A 22,487-nucleotide genomic window follows, 5' to 3' on the forward strand; every position below is an offset into this window, starting at 1 on the left:
CGCTTTCCTCCAGTCCTCGGGCACCTACCTAGAGGAATAGTAGTGTCACTAGAGCACGAGTACAGAAATAGTAAGATACTGCGTGTTAGCAGTTGTTTGTATCAAAACTGACTTGGAGAAGGATGGTAATAGATAGATGTTTATTGTGGTAGTACTTGAAGTACCTAATAGATTTCTAGATTCAGTTAGTCCTGGATGTGACTAGAGATTTCTCTGATGCTAGTGACAAAAAATGTAACTTAGAAATATGCTAGTAGGGAGGACATTGACATTTGGCATAGAGAATAAAAACAATTTTTCTTACGACCTCAGAATTTCTGAAAATGAAGATCAACACTCTTTTTTCATCAGATATTCAGACAACTCTAAATTCATAACAATTTAACATTGTTAATGAGGATGTCATAAAATGCCTGGTCATAGAAAATAAGCTTGGATGGCATGACCATGAATAGACTCTAAATTAAACATGTGAGTAAACAAAGTATATGCAAAATATTTTTTTTTTATTTCAGAGGGACACATTTTAGTAAATTAAGGGAATTCTCAGATGGACTGAGAAGCTCGGGGATGAGGAGGTTCCAGGAACCTGGAATGTAACCTCTCAATGGTGCAAAATGTAGCAGGAATCTGTATGCCAAAAGCGGAGAAGTTTGTAGAAGAGGCTTGAGATATTATGGATGACTATCCAGCTTTAAAAGATATATTTAGAATAAGTAGACATCACAAAATAATAGGAAAAAGTACAGAGACGCAAAATAAATTGTATCTCAAAATCAAGAAGAGAACAGTCATACTTAACTGTTGAATGGAGGCTGGAAGGAAATTGCTTTCAGGGACAAGGCTTGAAATCAATCTTACTTAATATTTTCATGATAACTGGGCACAAAATGTAAGGGCTTTCTGATGAAATCTGTCAATAACAAAAAAGGCAGAAGACATTAACTGAAAAGAATGGGAATATCATACAGGGGAAGCTGGATCACCTTCAAGTCTAGAGTAATACAAATGGGACAACATTGAATAGGATAAAATGTTAAAGTCCTGCACTTGGGTGCTAATAACAGCAGGTCCTCCCAGAAACTAGACTCTTTGTTTGGAAACCACTATGGAAGAGAAGCATCAAGGTGCAAAGGGTTATTCCAAAATGACGAAGAGCTTCTAATGGAACACGGCTGTGAATAAGGCAAATGCTGTTCTGTGGCACACCAAAAGACATATTTCTAGCACAAATAACAAAAAGATAGTGTTCCTGTACAAAGACTTGGCAAGACTCTTCAAGGATACACACCTAAAACACAAAAGGAGAAGGGTTAGTAGGTTGATGAGAGAAATAGAAAGCATATTTTACAAGGGAAACTTAAAAGACCTTGATGATTAGAGTGGCAAGGGAATAGCTCAGAAGGGATACGATAATTGTCTATAAACACATCTGAAGAACAAATACCAGTTAGAGGAAAGAAGTATTTATTCTAAATAATAATGTTGGCATAGAAACAAAGGGACATAAATCAGCCATGAGTATGAATAGAAATTAGAGATACTAATCATTAAAGCAAACAAGTTCTTGAACTGCCTTCCTTTGGTAGTAATGGGAACAAAAAACCTAATTGCTTTTAATGGACACGGTAAGTTTATGAAAGGGATGATGCAACATAGCTGCAAGTGACTGCAGAGATTGAATTTGATGATCTAGAAAGACCTCTCCAGCCTTGTGTTTCTATGTTGTTATTAAAAAAAAAAAAAAAAAAAAGAAAAATTCTCTCTGTTTCCACCAAGTTAGGATATAAATTGTTCACTTTCATTTACAGGTTAGAGAACAGTGTCAACTTTCCATTAACACACTGAAGCACAGGAGCAAACTAGCTAAAAAAGTTTTCAAGAACCACTTGAGCAAATATTTGACATGGCTTTTCTAGGTGTAGTTGGACAAGCTTACAGAAGTGGGTTGGTCTTTTGAGGTACTTTCCAACCTTAAATTTCTATGAGAAAATATATGCTCATATCTTTCTGGACTCTGGCTTAGCAAAACAGCAAAAACCCCAAGTAATTTCTGAGAAAGCTGTTGGGTAATTTACACTCTGTAACTTTTGGAGATACTTGCAGTGGTACATTATTTATTATTTTTCCAGTGTTCAAAGTGTTCTACGAAATTCATAAAGCAAACTGAGTTCCCAGCAGGAGATTGGAGGCTTTTGGCTTTCATACCTGGGGAGCGTGGCATACACAAAACAAAATACCATTATTGTATTTAGCCTTCTCTAGCAGCAAAAATGCATTTTGGCGTGAGCTCCATTGTAAAACGCTTTTCTTCTCTGAACTTCCTCCCAGAGTGGCAACAGGACTCTGTGTTCCATCATTTTGGACCACTACCAGGGACCATCAATAATAAACTACGACGACGAGAATGGCAAAACATGTATGCACATTGCTGCTGCTGCAGGCTACAGTGATATTATCAGTGAGCTGGCAAAAGTCCCGGAGTGCAACCTGCAGGCTCTTGATGTGGATGACAGGTAACCATAGAAACTCTGCAACTGAAATTGCTTCTTCCTTTCTATTAACCTGAGACTAGCTCTGTTTATTCTATAATCATGCTTCCTGTTTCACAGGCCATGGCCTAGTTAATGATCTGCACTCACAGAGAACTGTGCTTGTTCAGAAACACTGCAAAAAAGTCCAGCTCACATCCATCCTTTCTAGCATAATAACTGAAAGTAAAAATCTTATTTAACTTTGTGTTTCTGGTAGGAAATGATAAGATTATGTGTGAAAGGACTTTGTCACCACTTGACTTCTTTCAATCAAAAGTGAATATTCTTTCCAAAACAATAGAACGGGATACTACAGCTTGAACCTGGGATGCTGCTGCTATTTGTATTTAAGAAATGGCAATGTTCCCTCATTGCATTTAAGATGCTAACACAGTGTTCCTATAGCACCAGGGGACCTTCACCTTCCATTCTAAGAAGGCATTTGGAATCCCTATACCATAAGTGCAGAGGAGTCATCTCCTTTTTTCTACACACCTACCTCGCCTCAAACTTTGCTTGTAAATCTATTTATTGCAAACAGAGCCAGCTGACTGTTTGCGTTGATGATCCTGCTCAGTGGAGCAAAAGCCAAGGTTTTCTTGGCTTATGCCTTTAGGTACTTAACATAATAGCATTCTTCATGGAAAAGTGCAATAAAATGGAACAGAAATAAATCCAACAGGGTTCTGGATAAGTTTCTAAACATCAGTAAAATGTAGCTGAGAAGGCTCTGTTTCTATGGAAAGAAGGGTGAAGGGAGGAGTTTAACTATACTTAAGATCTCAGCAAAGACACAACCTCCTTTTACACGTTCTCAGCTATTTCCATAGAAGGCATTATACCTGAGGAGGGGAAAAGATAAGCTCTTCACTATAAACACACAGTAGATTTCCATTCTACTGTGTTCCTGACTGCACCCATCTGAAACCACTGGGATTGCAAAGAAACAGGCAGAGAAAATTCAATTTTCTCTTTTATTCTTGCACAGCTTTTTAATGGTGTTTTCTGTGCTTTCAGATTTTTCACAAGAGCGAAATACTGAAATTTGGAAACCAGACAAAAGTTTCCAAAGACACAAATCTTTCACTAAGCAAAAAATCATCTTGATTTTCTACACAGATTCAAGACAATTGTATCCACTCCAGTCTGTGCTGATTAAGAACACAGAAACTGGCACAGGGGCAATGACAGTCTCTTAAATGTGTCCAGTCCTTCTCATTCATCTGGGGGAGGCTTCTTCTGCTATTACCTTCATGGAGAGCCCTTAGCCAACCATTGATAATTGCGTTTGGTGGTTCAGATCAAAGTAAAGATGAGATGAGTTTGTCCCTATGTAGCGGTTACTACAAAGATTTTCTTTCAAATTCTGCTCTGAAAACTTCAGGCACACCTCCCACACTGCAACTCCAGCAGCAGACAAGATGGTATTACATAGCATGTATAGGCATTCTGCAGCCCCATATCTCCTTTCTCTACAGCTAAATAGATGTACATAGATAGATGTCAGTCTGTGGCCTTTCTACCATGAGTGCCAGCTACATCAATGTGGGATAAGTTGCTGAAGAATTCCTTAAAATGGATATCATGAATCTGAATGAGTAGCATAGAAGCACACCTCATTATGTAATTTATAGTTTCAATTGTAAATGTATTCATCTATTTTAATGATACTCCCCCTTTTCTGTAGGACACCTTTGCACTGGGCTGCAGCAGCAGGGAAAGCTGAATGTGTGCAGACACTGCTAGAGCTGGGGATAGACAGCAGCCCTCGAGACATCAATGAAAACACTCCTCTGACATATGCAATGTACTGTGGGCACACAGCATGCATCAAGCTGCTGTCTCAGGAGAGCAGGTAAAGCAAAAGTCCACATCTTGTTCACATGTTGCCACTGACTAGAAAACAAATTCACTGCTTCTTCTATACTGCTGAAGGGTTTGAGCCCTGGGTCATGTCTCCTCCATTCATATGCAACACTTAGTTCAAGTTTTCCACCAAAATAGCAAATTTAGAATTAGTCATCTACTGAAGACTCATCAATGTGGTTACAGTCCTAGTTTGCTGATCAGCAGCTGGTTTTGAGCCAAAAAAGGTGTGAGCATAACTCTTGCCCAGTCACCTTTGTGCAGAAAATTTATCCTACAGAATAATTTCAGCCCTCAGATATATGCCTTCCACTTTTTTGAAATCTCCGTGCACTAATTGTGTGTTCCTGTAATCAGACAGAGGGATAGACTGAACACAAAAGCAGCTTTGACAGATAGATAATAAAACAAATGCCAAGTTTTCATCCTCTGAGTAAGGATTTGGGAGTGTTTCCCTGCTTTCTTTAGTTCTCTACCTTGAGTGTCTTCTCCTTACTCTGTTTTTCTCTGTTAAAAAGTATAATTTTTTTTACCATTGCTTATGATCTTCCTCTCTCTTTGTATTTCTGATGTTTTAGCATTTAATTTATTTTTTTTTTAATTCATCTCAGTTCTTCAACTTTGGTAAATAAGCATGCACTTACAAAGACATTTATCATCACATTTCTTTGTGCTTTGCCTTCCTTTCCAGTCAGCAGTTAGTATTATTTCCTGTGTTACAAATTGTGAGACATGGGTAACATTACCTCTCCTCCTCCTCTTCCTGCGCTCTGCCTGTTGGAGTAGGTCTGAAATGTTGATTAGTCCAAAAACACCACAGCAACACCACTGTAGGTAATTATCTTGATAGATCTTCTGAAACTGTGCCAGACCTCTTTAGTACAGGCAGGGCAAGGGGAAAGGGGAAGGGAAAAAGCAAAGGGGAAAGGGGAAAAGGAAAAGGAGAAGGGGAAAGGGAAGGGGAAGGGGAAAGGGAAAAGGAAAATGGGGAAGGGGGAAATGGGGAAGGGGGAAACAGGGAAGGGAAGGGGGAAACGGGGAAGGGAAGGGGGAAACGGGGAAGGGAAGGGAAGGGAAGGGAAGGGAAGGGAAGGGAAAGGGAATGGTGAACTAGTGCCTTTGTTACAGTGTTAGCAATGATTGTGCTGTTGGAAATACCATTTTCCAAATACGACATAATACAAAGACCACTGGGTTCTAAAGATCTCAGCTTATTCTTCTTGTTATTATTGCATCTCACCATTAAGAATAACAATTTTGCAGCTGGTAGATGCTGAAGCCAGAAAAGTTTATTTGTTTTTTTTCCTGATAGCTCCACTGAGCCAACATTAAGATGAGTGTAAGGCAATGAACTGCATATGAAAGAGTGAAATAACACGGTATCATTTTCAGTCTTTCTTAACTACAAATTTGGAATCCTAATTTTCTGCCTCTTTGAACCACCACTGCAAATGTATCTGAAGAGTATATACCCCACATCACAGACTAACACAGTATTTTTTTTTCAATATTTGGCAATAATTACGTCACATTTTGATTTGTACTTCCAGTAGATCTGAGCCATTTCATCAGTTTCCCTCCCAGAACAGACTTCTAAAGAAAGAAGGACGATTCAGTATGCTGAACCACATCTTCTCTTGCAAAAAGAAGAAAGATGATCAGAAAACCAGTCATAAGGAGAGAAACAGAGACCGATATCCTAGAGAAGAGACTTCAGAAGTAGATGACATCATCACCACTTTTGATTGCATTATGGACACAAACTGCAAAGACATTCCAGATGAGCGTGTGACCACCGCTGACTTTAAAAGAAGGAGCACAGACATAAAGTACCTCATACCAGAAGAGAAGCAACAAGCGTGTCAGGGACTTCTGCCCATCAGAACCCAGAGTCTCCCTCCAATCACTGCAGGAAGTTCCTTCCTAACTGCTTCCCAGAGCACAACGTCAAGCTTCTTCTCCAGCACCAGCACCCACCATTTTGCACACAAGTCTCAAAAGAGTAAGAGTGAACACAATTTGCTGGACCACAGAAGCCACTGCAAGGCTTTGTTGGATGATCCCTGGAACACAGACCCTAACCAACTACTCTCCTATAAAGTGTCTACTAGGACTCCTTCAGACAAACTGATAAATGGCTTAAACTCTGACAGATCTCACCATGTGTTTTTGTGCCCTCCCCGCCTTCCCTCACTTCTCAGTTCTCCATCAGGTAATTTTTTTTCTTCTATCTCCCAAATCCTGTAATCTTTACTCATGTGGCAAGTTGAGTCAGAAAAAAATAGGTAAGCCTGACCCATGGCATTTCTATTTCTTTAATATCTTTTTCAGTTTTTTTCTCCATGCATGTGGTAGCAACCACAAATACCATATCAACAGGACATCAACTGACAGCTGAAGCAGGGTGCTTAGGTGTGGAAAATAAGAGATTTAAGCAGGTCTGACGAGCAGGTAGTTAGGAAGCATGTAGGGTACCTGAGCAAGATAAGTACCTCCAGATTATATATGTGCTTTGTGAATTACACGTTAACACCCATTGTCACGCCTGCTGCCTTGTGTCTGCATTTAGTCCTGAAACTAGATGTGCAAGGGAACAGTACTACACTCAAATCTCTAAGTGTGCTGAGAGCTGCTTCTGGATCCAACCAGGCAAATCCACATGTGCCATGCTGGACGGCTCTGCACCATGCCACCTTCCCCTTATAGCCCTATTCTGACTCCAGGCTGTAGTGTCACCCTTTCCCACTCCTATCACCCTGAGAACCAGCTCTTTGGTCTAATGTGCTGTTCTCATGGTTTCTCCAAAGCTGAATTCAGGTTGCTAAATTTACAGAGACAGAATAAATGCTTTTATATTGTGGTTTGGAAACTGTAAGGAAACAGTAATGAAGCAGAGCATCAGAATTCTGAAGTAAACTCGAATGCAGGGTTTGGCAGGATTTGGGATCTAGCAGCTTGTTTGACTGGCATCCATGTTTAAATGAATCTGGCTGGCTGGCCTGCATGCTGGAGTTTACTTCAACATATCAGTGTCTCCGACTTCATCCCCTTTGGGATCAGTCTCATGCCAAAATTAAACACATCTAGCATGCCTTCCAACCACTTGTGGTGGTTTAACCTTGGCTGGATGCCAGGTGCCCACCAGACTGCTCTGTCACTCCCTGCTTCAGTAAAATAAGGGGAAGAAAATATGATGAAAAACTTGTGGGCTAAGACAAAAGCAGTTTAATCAAAGCAAAAGACAAGGCCACGCATGGAAGCAAAGGAAAAACAAAGACTTTATTCCCTTTCTCCCATCAGCAAGCAATGTCGAGCCACTTTCCGGGAAGTAGGGCTTCAATATATGTAGTGGTTGCTCCTGGAGGCAAACGTCATAACGATGAATGCCCCCCTCCTCCTCCCTTCTCTTAGCTTTTATTGCTGAGAAGAAGTCATATGGTATGGAATAGCCCCTTGGTCAATTTGGGTCAGCTGTCCTGGCTCTGTCCCCTCCCAAGATCCTGCCTACCCCTGAGGCCCTGAGCCTACTGGGTGGTGGATGTTGGAGAGACAGCCTTGATGCTGTGCAAGCATTGCTCAGCAGTAGTCAAAACACTGGTGTTATCAATACCTTTCTAGCCACCAATGCATCACACAACACTATGAGGGCTGCTGTGGGGAAACTAACTCCATCTCTGACAGACCCAATACACCACTGTAATATCCAACTGAAAATTAAGCTAGCAAAAGCAACCGGCAAGCTTACCATTACATCGTTACCAGAAGTAAACATTACATAACATTAATCTACCCTCACCCCAAGAGACATGAGCCATTACCCTCCAGTAGAAAGAGAAGTGTACACAATCCCTGTCTGAGAAGAACCATCAGTGAGGTCAGGTCACTATCTGAGCTTGCATGATAGTGCAAACTGACTCCCAAGCAAAGGGATCTATAAAATAGCAAATCTTTGTTCATGTCTCTAATAATAAGAGTAGAGACAGCAATTTCAGAATGACAGATCACTCCGCATTGTGCAAATAAAGGCTGGAAATAGTTTTTCAGAGTACTGGAAATAGTTTTTCAGAGTAAAAAGCAGCTGTTGAAATAGTTCCACTTCCTGAACATCAGACCAAGTTTCTGAAAGCTTGATAGACCTTGTCTATAGGTGTCACTACTTTTTTACTGTGCACTCTTCAGCTATTCACTCAACTGTACAAACCCCAAACTCCACATGGCTAGCCAATATTGCTCTAGCACAGCTCTTTCTACACTGAACTCTGCAAGGTTCAGCTCACATGCTGAAGACAAGAAAAGCTGCAAAGCTTCTTAACAACCTAAATTTAATAGGGTACAATGAGGCTGAGACATCTGAGTTCATTCGTGTTGACAGTAGGAGGAGGAATGAACTCAGACTGGATAAACTAAACCTGAGGACAACTATGGGGAAACATTTCTTTGTGGAATTAGCTAGACTTTGAATGCACTTGATGTGAAAGTAGCTACCATGTTATCTAAAATGTGATTACAGATTTTTTTTCTTAAGACTGTAGAACACTGTATGGTTACATCCTTTTTTGCTACGGACAGAAGAACAGGTGGTTTTCTATGAACATTCTATGACAAAAATCTGCAACCAGGCAAATTAATCATGATGGACCATGTGCATCCACTCTGTGCTCCATGATCTTCTCAGGGGCTCAATAGAAGACCAGCAGCCTACATGAATGAATGAGGGCAAAATTGTATCAATTGTGGGAGATCTTCTAACTCTTACAATGGGAGCTGTCTTTGCATATCTAAAGGAAGAGTAAGTCGTTTTATCTCTGCCAGTTTATCATCTCCCTCAGAGAGGAAAAAAAAAAAAAAAGAGAGAAAAAAAAAAAAAAGCCTGAATCTGCTTTAAGCCCAGTTCTCTGTGTACCAGCTCCCTTTAACAAAACTTTCCAATAATAAAAAGATTCCTGTAGCTGGCAAAAAGGACTTCCACTGAAGCATGGTGAATTAAAAGCTTGCAAGGAGGCAGAGTGTCTGACAGGAATACATTGCGCAATCCAGATACTGTTTAACATTTCTTCACGATAAAAAGATCTGCTTATCCCTCTTCATGCCTATGTGTGTGGTTTAAATCTGTCTGCCCCTGTAATTAAAGCCACCTGACTTGCTGTGGATTAGAACTGCATTTACTGTATGAGCTCCAGGGCTTCCAGGTCTCCAGTGCACTGTGCCTGCAGGACTTAAGGGGATCAGAAGCAAAGTAAGCCTGGCTCCAGCCCAGCCAGCAGCACTGTGCAGGCAGCTCTCTCTGAGGAGAGATATTTCCTTGTTTTTTTGTTGGTTTTTTTTGGTTTTTTTTTTTTTTCTGCAGGAGGCCTAGCTGATGGAAAAAACATCTGGTCTTTGAGGGACACTGAAGTGTTAATACTCCATTGCTCAAGATATGGCAGTGGGAACTACACATAATTTCCTCATCACTGAATATCCAGAGCAGGATTATGGGTATCAGTAATCTAGGGGAACTCAATTTGAAACTTATTTTCTCAGCTGACACACAGTGTTTATTATCTTGTATGACCATGCCTTTTATTAAAGTCAGAGCTATTTTTTGTGCTTGCTGGTACTAAGGCAGCTGGCACATAGAGGGGATTTTTGGAGGTTTTTTCTTCTGTTTTCTGTGCTCCTGGAAATGAAAGATGAGTCAGCTTACTAGCTGAGCCTTAGCACTTATACAAAGGGGAGAGGTTGCTGTGAGTAGCAATGAGACTTACCTTACTACCCTGCCACTGGTTTCTCTCAGAATAACTACTTTGTCTTGCCTTCCACTAGGGAGAGCAAAGATAGACCACCAGAAACTACTGTCAATATTGCAGGAGTGCTTGCCAGCCACAGTGCTGAGCTGGCATCCATAATCTGAAGCATTTCGTATTTATGAGCTTTGCAATCATCTCTTTTTGCAAAATGTACTCCCACCTACTTTCCACTGGGAAAATGGTGTAAGTAGAGAAATTCCAAGTGATATGGGTAAAAGGAAGCCTGTCTCAAATGTAAGGCAGCTCTTAGCACCCTCTAACCAGCTGGAGCTTCCATCTATCACCCACTCATCTAGATTACTAACCCTCCAGGTCTAAGGCAACACTTTATTAAAGATTTTATTACAGTAGCCCAGTACCTTCTATTTGTCTCAACAGGTAATATAAAAAATAGCCTATTATTAATTATTAAGCAATATGGTATTGTCCAGCAGGAAGCACTTCTTGGCCAGGAAAGAGTAGAGCAAAGCTGATCAGGGTGGCTGCTTCTTTCTCAAACTGAAAGACTATTTTACAATGGGACATTCACTGTAACATTTACAACTTTCCCACAAAACACATCACAGTGTGGTTCACCTACCTAAATGCAAAAAAAAAAAAAAAAATCAAAGAACAACCTGTAAAAAATGTCAGTAAATAAAATGACATGCAGAACAGTCCTGAATTTTATAATAATGAAATTGCCTCCTTTTCCTTTCATTTAAAAATAAATGCCATCATAAGTATGCTCTTGATCATGACAAAGATGATGTCTTAAAGAAAGAAGAACTGTTACATGAAGCAGATAGAAAAGAAGAGCAGAACACTTCCACTTGATGCCAGAACTTGTAGACAACAAGGATTCTTTACCAAGCATTCATATCAGACTGGCAAACATGATTATGCTTTGTACTGTTGTTTTGCTGCCAGATATCCCCATTTATGAAATAAACATATCACTCGATAGAAAAAACAACCTCCCATTATCAAAGCCATAATGGTACATCCATAATAAGCCATTAGTTCTCAGCATAAACATCACTGAAACCAATAAAACTCAAATTGCACTAATGGGAACAGCACGCTTGATTCTCTGCCATTTTGGAATTGATATATGTATTTCTTTGTGCACAGTGGATGCAATGTGCATAGAAGAAATTTACCAACTTTTACATCCACTTTTTGATCACTCTGGAGAAGTGTTAAAGACTAAATAAAGAGTAAAACACGGGAAAAGGAAACCAAAGGCTCTTTCTATGAAACACAGTGCATCCATAAGAGATTCTTCATGCTTTAGCTCAATATGCATCAGCTCTGCTCATGGGATCCAGTAGACTGACCCAATGTCTATCAACTACCATGGTGTTTGGACCAGAATCTTGCTCCATGCTAAGCTGAAGGCTGCACTATAACATGGGGGTTTGTCTGATAAACACCACTTACCACTTTAGCTCCTTTCACACAGAATCCATTTAGTCACTAACATAGTTACAGCAGTTTTGACAACTACTTCAGTGCACCTTTAAGAAACTGTTCTACAACTATTTTCCTATAGTATTATCTTGCACGGCCCAGCAATACGTGTCTATTTTCAAGTACCAATTACAAAACTACAAAGGCAATTTACATAATTCCATTTCTTCCTATTGCTTAAGATGTCCTACTACATCCAGCCTTTGTCTCCCCTCATCTCTGCATGCTGGCAGAGAACACGCTTGCTCTGCAATGATCCATGTTGCAATGGCATGCTGGATGAGGAGATGTTTGGCAAGAGAATCAAGACTCCTTACAAGGCTCATGTCAGATCTGGGGATAATAAAAAAGAAAAATTTGAGGAACTCAAACATCGCAGAATAAGATCAACTCAGGAAAAGTATCTGGGGAAAATGCCGATTTGGGACTTGAGCTTCTGCTTTTTTAATAATATTTGATGTGTCATTTATGTAGTGGAATGCATTATATCAAATAACATATTGTCTTTTTTAATAGTACTAGACCTAAGACCTAACTTTAATCTTACCCAGTGAAATGCCACAGTTAGCCAATTAACCTTTTATTTTCCAGGATCCTTTCTTCTTGATAAAAATGAAATTGCCATAAGTAGAGTTTAATAAGAATCAGTACCAGTTTATACCAGGTCTGCTATGTTTTCATCTGCAGCAAAACCCTCTCAAAGCTCATCTTTACTGCTGATAGGCTTCCACCAGTCTAATTTTCCAACCAGCATTTGAACACTATTTGTGTTCTAGTACTTAGAGAGGCTAAGACCCTATTACAAAAGTTTGCAAACTAAAGCTTCAGTTCTGAAATCAAAGCCATCTAGTTGAACATTTCTACAAATTTAGTGTCCAAATACTCCTACATGGACCTAGCTGCTGGACCGTTCCTAGTTTAAGTCCAATTACTCTATTACATAAGAGGAAGTGATAAGGGTACACATGAAAGTTATACTAAATCAGTCACTCTTTTTAATTAATGTAAAGAGAATAAAGCAATGGCTTTTTTCAGTCACTGGTATCTTGCTTTTACTAAGCAAGTTTTCTTTTTTTCTAGAAGCCGCAGATCTACAGTGCACTGTATTATTTACAGTTATTTTCATAAGGTAACAGATTATCTTTTTCTTTCACAGGTAAAAATTTTCAACAGATGTCTGTAGATCAACCCAAAACAAAAAATCTTATACCTGTACGGAACAGCCTAGCTCCCATAGCCAACCACTGTGCTCACACAAGTAAGTACAGGCAAGTCTCATACAGTATCACACTGTGTGCCTTCATCACTGGTATCTGAGGTCTTGAGAGAGGTTTCATTTCATGTTCCTTTTTCACAGCATCGTAGAATGGCTGAGGTTGGAAGATACCTTTGGAGACTGTCTAGTCCAACCCCCCTACCCACAGAGAGGTCACCTACAGCAGGTTGCTCAGGATCACATCCAGCTAGGTTTTGAATAGCTCTAAGGATGGGGACTACACAGCCTCTCTGGGCAACCTGTTCCAGTGTTTGACCATCCTCAGAGTAAAAAAGTTTGTTCCTACTTATCTGTGCCCTTTGACTCTTTTCCCTTCATAGGACATCACTGAGAAGAGTCTGGCTCCCTCTTCACTAACCCCCTCAATCAGGCACTTGTGCCTATTGACAAGATCCACTGAGCTGCCTTCTCTTCTCAAGGCTGAACAGTCCCATCTCTTTCAGCCTCCCCTTTGAGATTGGACAGTCCAATCCCTTAATCATCTCCATCGCCCTTTGTTGGACTTGCTCCAGTATGTCCATGTTTCTCTTGTACTGGGAGCTCCAGAACTGGACACAGCACTCCAGATGTGTCTCACCAGTGCTGAGCAGAGGGGAAGGATCACCTCCCACAATCTGCTGGCAATGCTTTTCCTAATGCAGCCCTGGATGTTGTTGGCTGTCTTCGCCACAAGGGCATGTTGCTGGCTGATGTTCAGCTTCTTATCTTTCAGGTCCCCCAAGTCCCCTTCTGACAAGCTCCTTCCCAGCTGTTTGATCCTCAGCATGTATTGGTGCTGGGAGTTATTCCTCCCTAGGTGCAGGAGTTTACATTTCCCTTTGTAAGAGTCTTGTCCATCCATCTCTCAAGCCTGCCAAGGTCTCTCTGAATGGCAGCACACCCAATTGCTGTATCAGCCACTACTCCCACTTCCATGTCACTTGCAAACTTGCAGAAGGTGCACTCTACTCCATCGTCCAAGTAACTAATGAAGATATTAGATAGTATCAGCCTCAGTATCAACTTTGGGGGTATTCCACTAGTGACTGGCCCACCTCCAGCTGGACTTTGTGCTGCTGATCACAACCCTTTTTTCCTACGAGTTTCACAGAGTTGGCCTAGGAGAAGCACTCTACATCAGTACAGAAGGGAGTTTGTTTCTGCATTTGTTTTCCAGAGCAGACGTGACTGGAATTCTCACAGACCCGGGATTTTTCACTCTCTGTTTCACTCTCAATTGCATTTATCTGTATGACTCTGGCAGCTTTCCACAGGGAGCAGGACATGAAGTAACACGGTGACTTACTGGATCTAAGTAAGCTTGCAGCCCGGAAGGCCAGCTATATCCTGGGCTGCATTAGAAAAGGAGTGTCCAGCAGGGAGAGGGAGGTGATTGTACCCCTCTACTCTGCTCTTGTGAGGCCCCATCTGGAGTACTGTGTCCAGGCCTGGGGCCCCCAGCACAAGAAAGACGTGGAGCTCTTGGAGCGGGTGCAGAGGAGGGCCACAAAGATGATCAGAGGGCTGGAGCACCTCTCCTGTGAGGAAAGGTTGAGGGAACTGGGCTTGTTTAGCTTGGAGAAGAGAAGGCTCCAGGGAGACCTCATTGCGGCCTTCCAGTACTTGAAGGGAGCCTATAAACAGGAGGGGTAGCGACTGTTTACAGGGGTTGATAGTGACAGGATGAGGGGGAAAAGATTTAAACTAAGAGAGGGGAGATTTAGATTGGATACTAGGAGGAAATTTTTCACTCAGAGGGTGGTGAGGCACTGGAACAGGTTGCCCAGAGAAGCTGTGGATGCCCCATCCCTGGAGGCATTCAAGGCCAGGCTGGATGGGGCCCTGGGCAGGCTGCTCTAGGGGTTGGCAACCCTGCCCACAGCAGGGGGGTTGGAACTAGATGATCTTTAAGGTCCTTTTCAACCCAGGCCATTCTATGATTCTATAATTCTATGTAAAGAGATTGATGACAACACCTGAATAATGACTGCATGGTAGAGAAAGTTTGGATCTGTCAGATTAAAGCCAGGATAAGGAACAAGTCTTCTGCAGAGAGCATGAAAAGTTTCATGACACTGATTTTTTGTGTCCTTTTCCTAGCAAAAACTATAGAGAATAGGATTAGAACAAGACCAACAGGTTTCCAAAAGCTTTGTAATTTTCTGAATGTTACATAGGTGAAAAGATGCTCTATCTCTCTCTGTCTTAAGCACAGCAGATAGATTAGCTTTTACATGAGAATGGGAATCATTCATTTCTCATTCTAACAACTGGGTTTGGGTAGCTTCTATAATGCAGGAGCTAAAATACAGGGATTGAGAGAGCAGCAGCCTTTTTTCCCCTCCGCACTTTCAGCCAGCTCCTCATTCCCAAGGCAGTAAGAAGCAAGGTCCCAAAGAGCAGGGAAAGCCTCAAAGCCCTGGCAGAGTGTCAAGACTTGGTGAGTGTCCCAGGATGAATGCAGGCAGCGACTGGGATGTTCTTCACATGCAAACACTAGTCTTACTCCAAGCAGCATCCTGCCCTCACATTCTTGTGCTCCGCTAAGTGCAAATCCTCCAATGTATTTTGGATGAGGATTTGCAGTGTACTATTTGTCATCCTGCAGATCAGCCAGGTCCTAAATAATTCAAATTTCAGAGCTAAATTTAAGATTCATTGCTTCTTACAGCCCGAGTTTCAGAAGCAATTCTGCAGCTACAAAAATATTAATAAAAATGAAACAGCAGAGGTAGCTTTATAGGAAACATCACATTGGGTAGGGGAAATACATAATCCTGCACTGCTGCTGCAAAGTAAATAAGAGAGGAAGAAGAAAAGTAGAGATATGTGGAATACTGAGGTGATAGTCTCCATCTGCTCAGAGGAAAGAAAATAATCTGACTGCTTTCAAAACCCCAGCTCCAAGTCTTCTATTTTTAAGCTTTCTACTAATGTTCTCCGTGTCTTCTAATTAAAACATAGTTGTAAGCAAAATCCTTAAAAAAAATTATTTCATAATCACTGGTGTTCTTGCAGTAATTCATACAAACAGCCAGGATTTTAGTTCTAGTCTCATGCCAAAAGCTGTACTTTACAAATAAGATATGATTTTCACAGTTAATAGTCATGGTTTAATTAACTAGTACAGCACATTTATCCAGGTGCCATTACTGTTTGAACATCAGTTCAAGCCAATAACAGAAAAGTAAGTTATTTGCAAAATAGATTACATTTCTTCTTTGTTAACACAAATTACACATCTGATCCTGGCACTTTCCAAACAACTGTTTCAGAGCCAAGATTTCGCTCATCCTTCATCCAGCCCAAAAAATATTACTGTTCTGGACACAGCCTTTATCCAGGCAAACGGCTCCAGCAACAAAGTTTGAATATAAACATTTGTGCTTCCCTAATATTTTCATTACACACGATGTGTGTTAAAAATACACAACAAAGCCAGTGGAAAAAGAAAAAAAAAGAACAACCAAAAAAACCCACAAAACAACTAGGGAGCTAGAACAATAAAATAAGCATAAATTAGAAAGAGAACTGAAACTACTGAGAGATTAACAGAAAGAAGAAACATCTCCCAAAAAAGGAAGGACAGTGAAAAAAAAGGAAGAGACACTTTAATCTCTAAGCAAAAACATTTAAAAATAAAAGTTAGAAAGAGGATAACAGGAATTAAATGGTAGCTTAGGAAAAGAGTAATTGAGTGACTTTAAACAATAGTTTATAACCTCCCACCCTCCACATACTCCCAGAGCCAAAGAGGTCCCTCACATGGCTTCCTGGGTAGTCTCAGCACAGCCTGGCATCTCTGTCATTCTGCATGCTGCTGCTTCACCTTCAGCACCTTTTCTATCTTACTATGTGGCTCTCTCAAGGAGCCCTGGAAAACATGCTTACAGCTATCACACACCACTCACACAATGCCAGAATAATTGTCCAAACAAGTATGGGACTTCTCTCTTCTTCATGTGGCTTAGAAGGTCTGAAGCCATAGTGAGGTCATTGCCTGTTAAACAAACAAACAAAATCTATTTCTACAATTCATTTAAGAATATTTTCTGAGGATCAGTGGTTGTTTTGCTGTTATTCATCGCAATTTGAAGTTTCTTCTTTCCCAAGTTAACAGCAAAGGATTCCACAAAGCATCCTCCTCTCTGTGGAGGGCCACCATGGTTCCCTGCTTGCAAAAGGAAGAGAGTTTAAGAGCTATCCCATCTGCTGGAATACATACTTCTTGAGCAATAATGCCTCCCTGACAGCCTTATTCTTGTCTCTGCAGTTTGTAATAGCAGCCATTGAAGAGTCACTACTGAGTGGAAAAGGCTCCCTGAATTAGTAGCTCTTATTGTATCACTAGGTCTCTGGTCGCTGACTCTGCTCTCTGAATGTGAATAATTCCCGGTAATTTTACTGTATATAGCTTCTGGATGCATGGCAACCAGCCTTAAGGGTTCTGTCTCTCACAGACCCCAGTGCTGAGTCCAGGCTTGTGTGTTTCAATACTAATATCAGTCATTATAAATATTTTTTCAAAGCTATGTACCAGTCCTGAAACCCTTATCAAATATCCTAAACCGAGTACAGCAAGTAGGACTAGGTGGAAAGCATTGATGTTTGAATGCCATTTTTCATTTCTTTGAATGAGCATGAGTTTGTGATGGCTACATGGTCACGGGAGTGAAGTTAAAGTACACTGCTTTTGCCCTACTTAAATCCATCATTAAGGGCTTATCTAGTACATAAAGTGTTCTGGAGATATTTTACACAGATGAAAACTTTGAATACATGAACATATGTTTATGCTCCAAAGATGGAAATAAGCAAGCATCTCCATATGCATTTGGTTTAAACACAAAAATTTCAGTGGACTCAAAGCATTCTATCATGTGCCAGAAAACAAATGGACTCATTTATTGTATTTAGCCCTGCCTGATTCACACAAATTCAACACAAACTAAAGCAAAGTTTTGGGGGTTTTTTTTGTTTGTTTTAGGTTCGTTTTTTTTTTTTTTTGCACGGAAAGGAGAATTAAGCAATTTCCTGAACTTCTGAACATGAATGAACCTTGAATATGATCCATGAATTACACCACATTACCAAAGGCCAGGCAGCTCTAGTAAACACTGCCTACTCAGGCTATCACAACTTGTACTGAAAATTGTACTGAATTGTAATGAAATCAACATGAAAAGGAAAAAAAAAAATCTACCAATTTTTTTAAATTCTCTCCATAAAGATTTTGCTTTGTCCCACATAGATACGTGGTGAGTCTTAGAGAATTACTGCTCCTGATAAACAAATAATGAATGATGAAATGAATATATGGCATATGGTACAGAGGAATATGGCAAGGAGAACTTCAGCCTCTTTTGCACAATGCATATAGTGAAAAAATACATAGATGCAAATATCTTTCGGTGCCAACTGCCAACATTAAAGAGGTAACATTTGTTTTCAATAGGGCAAATTTCTGACTTATTAATGGCATACTACATAAACCTACAGACACAGAAGGGCTTGCATGACAAGATCAGTGTGCTTCTACTTTGCTGAGGCACGGAAGCTGCAGGGTTTCTGCTCAAACTTCCTCAATATATTTCCGACTGGAGCACAGTCTGTGTCCCCAGTTACCTGCAGGACTGTCACTCCCCTAGCCACTTATTCCCCACCTTACATTTTGATTTTTGGTGATTAGGGACTTCTTTGTTCGTTCTCCATAAGTGTGGTGGTTTGCATTTGCCTTTCCAGAGTTTCATTAGCTGAATTTCTTACTGTTTCTCCAATTTATCAAGGTCACTTTGCATTGTAAACCTGTTATCCGGGAATTTACATCTTGAGTGCCTTTTTTTCACCAGGTGCATGTCCGTGTTATAGTAATGGATCTACCTTAATTTTTACAGAAATTTGTGACAAAGTTAATAATCCTTCCATATTAAAACTACATAAACTCTCACTTCTCCTGCATCCATTCTGCTAGTGTCCCTGTTATTCTTTTTTGTGTTGTTTGATAAGCACGAGAAGGTAGACTTCATAGGTTCAAAGAGTAATTTCTGAGAAACACCAGCTGCAGGCAGCATTTTAAGTATTTCAGATTGTTCAGGATAGGCTGACTTGAAATTCCTTTAAGTCCTCTTTTTTTGTCATTTTATTCTACAGCCCTCAAGAAACTCCATCGACTATTCTACCTATGAGTTCCTTAAGTGTGCTGAATGTTTAGTTTGGTTTGGGGATTTTTTTTAAGATCAAAATTGACTTATAAGGTCCAGCTTATCACAGGTGCATCAACTGCAGTAGCTACTCAGTTCATACCAGTTGGTTATGTAGTCTGTTACTTCTAACAAAAATTAGTTCGTTTACAAGTTTATCCTCTATTAAAATAGTTCAAATCTAGATTAAATTCAGATATTTCTCTGGACTTCCACAGGATTTTCATTGGGCCAAGAGAGAATGCTCTTCTCCATTCCTCATTTCTGTAGAATTTCCCTGAACTTGCACTAGGAAAATTTCTCTCAGAGATTATGAAAAGAGAATAATCAAATGGGCTGCCAGGAATAATGCAAACATGAACACTGAGGTTTTCATTGCAGTTGACTAGGAAGTTGAATTATAATGACAGACTGAGATGGTCACCTTTGAGCAGTGTGCTTTCTAGCAGGATTCCTCCTGAACATAAAGAACCAGGACACAAGCATGATACCAATCTGAGTGCAAGTGGTTGGCTCAGAGAAAATTATTTTTAATACCTGACCACTAGGAAGCATTTGTGGTTAGTTTCAAAGGATGAAGACAGTGAAACAGAGAATCCAAATAACCTTCCAGAGGCTGCCATGACTAGTGAGATCAAAATCAAACTAGAACATCTCTGAGGAAAATGTTAATAGCCTCTCATACATTCAGCACAATAGATGCAGACAGAAGGAAATCACAGAAATTACAATGCAACCAAGGAAAAACTAAGGTGAAAAATTGCAAGAAAGATTCTGTAGGCAAAACAGAGATGGTGTCAACTGCAGTAGGGAACTCTTCATATGGTTAAACTGAAAAACCTGAACTGTTTATATACAAAGATATTCTGAATAGAGAATTAAATGAAAATAAGCTAATGCAGTTCACAATAAATTCCAAGGCAGAGAAAAATAAGTCTGCAATTAAGATTTTGAACTTGCCTTTTAAAAAATCAGGAAATAAGTTACTGAGTTGCCTGAGTGATGATGTTGGAGAATTTCAATTTAGAGAAGATACAGAACTGCATTAACTTTAAAGCACAATGATACACTGCTGAGTGTGAGGTGGAGATTAAGGATGATCTAAATCCACAGTTTCTTATAAGACTGCTGACACACGTGAGACATACAACAGCTGTGGCTCTTGTGTTTTGGTGTGAGTCCTAGTGTGCTACAGGGTAATGTGCTACTTTTGTGGCCTGTGACTTGCAGAGCACATGTGGACCTCTCTTCGTGATTGACTGTGCCTAGAGCAACCCAGATACAGTGTCCCACATTATTCCACTTCATCTTCCTAAGATTTTCATTAGAATTTACCCTGAGCAACAGAGCATCCTCACACAAAGGTTTTGTTAAAAATAATATATTTCCATGGAACATTTCCATTTCAGTCAGGCTGTGGTTTTTTGATGAAAAAATGTCTTGTGGAAAGCTCTCCAAACAGACCAAGTCTCCTCCAGACAAACTATAGATTCTCTGCTTATCAAAAGTAAATCTTTGAACTTACCAAGTCGTATTGATCATCAAACACAAAGTAAATTGCTTAACACTGGCGTTGCTTTCTTCAGTAGAAGATTAGCCCTGCCAGGCCTTAGCGATTTTTTTACTCACATTTTATCACATTTTTCAAATGCAGGTTTAAGTACACTCAACACAAAACAAACAAACAACAGTTCAAAGAAAGTAGCAAACTCATTTGCAAAAATGTCATGCTTTTCACTTTCTGTGCTCTCTTTCTTTTTTCTCTAGTTCAGCTACCATCTCAGGGTGCTAAGAAGTTTAAGTCCCTGCCTTTAAATTCCATAAGGACTGGTGCAGTTATTCTCCCACCAGCCCCAACGTCCAGATCCCAGAAAAGGGGACATTCTCAGAGTAATTTGCTATATTCTTTCTTACCTGCTCTATCAAGAGAGCCTCTGAAACCAAGCCTTGTCCTACCTGCTATCCCAAGCCAGAAGAAATCTAACCCTGCAGAAGAGCTTGAGACATCTCTCACCAAACCAGATGCTGATAATTAACTCACTATACTGGGTTCAATCTGTTTAAGTATAACTAAGAGCTTGCTACAAGATAACCATGCAGTAAAATCTCATTAATTTGCACTGCTGATGCTCTTGTGAACTGGAGTGTAAATGAACAAAAATCAAGAAAGGGTAGCACATCACAAAAGCTGCACTCTATATTTATAAAGGCATTTTCATTATAGTTTTAATTTATGGTGCATTTATTATATCAATACTTAATGTGCTGTAACTCTATTTTGTGAATGGATCCTCATAACATGCAACCTTGTTGCAGCAATGTACTGTTAAGTTTTTCACTGAAAACAGGATCAAAGAGTAAGACTTACTGTGTGATTTAAAAGTCAGAACTAGGGAAACAAAGTGACGGGGATCCTCTGTAGTTTGCAAATGCAAAGGTGCTGATTCTGAGGCTGTATGCCATCAAAAATATCTTTTTAAGATTAAAAAGATAAGCTCAAAATAAAAGGCAGTTTTAGCAAATGAGGGGGTTTGGCTCTTTGTTTTTCACATATTTTCTATATTGTAAGTTTGTGGGTTTTGTGACTTCAACAAGCTAAGAAGTGCAATGAAACACTATCATTGTGGGACAGACAGGGCTATAGCACACACTGTTCAAAACTGCTCATCGCACTTACAGATTCACGTCTCTTTCACTTCATTCTTCATATTCCTCAGCGACAAAAATGCAGTCATGCACTGTTATTTTCATAAAACAAGGATTGCATGGTCCTGAGTTATTAGGCATTATATCATCTCTTTGATCACTGAACTGAAGAAGGAAATCTAACTAGATGGCTGTTCAGTCAAGAGCCTTGGCAAGTGCTATAAACCTTTGACTAAACATTTCACAAGATTGTCCTATCCTAGAGGCTGACAAAGACACCAGCCCCTGCTTGCTTCAGGATTGTTATCTAAATCTTGCTTCTGTTACTCTGGAGGCTTCCCCACTTCTGATTGTGGAGGGGCTGTGGGCATTACTGCGGGTGGGGGGCAGGGGAGGGGGATAGTCCCTTTTTGTCACCCCTTCCATATCACCATTGCTTGTAAGCCTGTCCTACATTAGCTCTACATCAGCAGCTCATTCAAACAGGACATGGCATTTGTGATTAGCTGTACAAACATTTCTTTTGCTGTGCAGTAAATGGCAAACTTGACATAAAAGAGAAGATAATCATGTCCCAGTAGCTGCAGTTTCCAATTTTCTTCCGGTAACGACTGTAAATAGAAGGATGGCTGGTGGCTGTCACAGACAGTCCCAGAAAGAAAAATGCAGAGCTCAACAGCAGCTGCTCTGATGCAACACAGGGAAGAGGGAACTTTTGCACACAAATAAGAGGATATTTTATTTT

At 40.2% G+C, this 22,487-nt stretch overlaps 1 protein-coding gene across 1 annotated transcript; it reads left to right on the forward strand.

The window, feature by feature from the left end:
* Positions 1-2,331: 2,331 nt before the first annotated feature.
* Positions 2,332-21,132, forward strand: LOC104459437 (ankyrin repeat domain-containing protein 55-like; the record flags this gene model as incomplete). The annotated part of the gene is made up of 5 exons (XM_010073635.1): positions 2,332-2,516; positions 4,222-4,389; positions 5,951-6,612; positions 12,798-12,899; positions 20,864-21,132. Coding segments are annotated over 5 exons (1,386 nt in total), but the record flags the coding sequence as incomplete, so codon positions are not given.
* Positions 21,133-22,487: the final 1,355 nt, after the last annotated feature.

The sequence above is a fragment of the Pterocles gutturalis genome, unplaced genomic scaffold, assembly GCF_000699245.1.
Source record: "Pterocles gutturalis isolate BGI_N339 unplaced genomic scaffold, ASM69924v1 scaffold28192, whole genome shotgun sequence".
Taxonomy (NCBI): Eukaryota; Metazoa; Chordata; class Aves; order Pterocliformes; family Pteroclidae; genus Pterocles; species Pterocles gutturalis.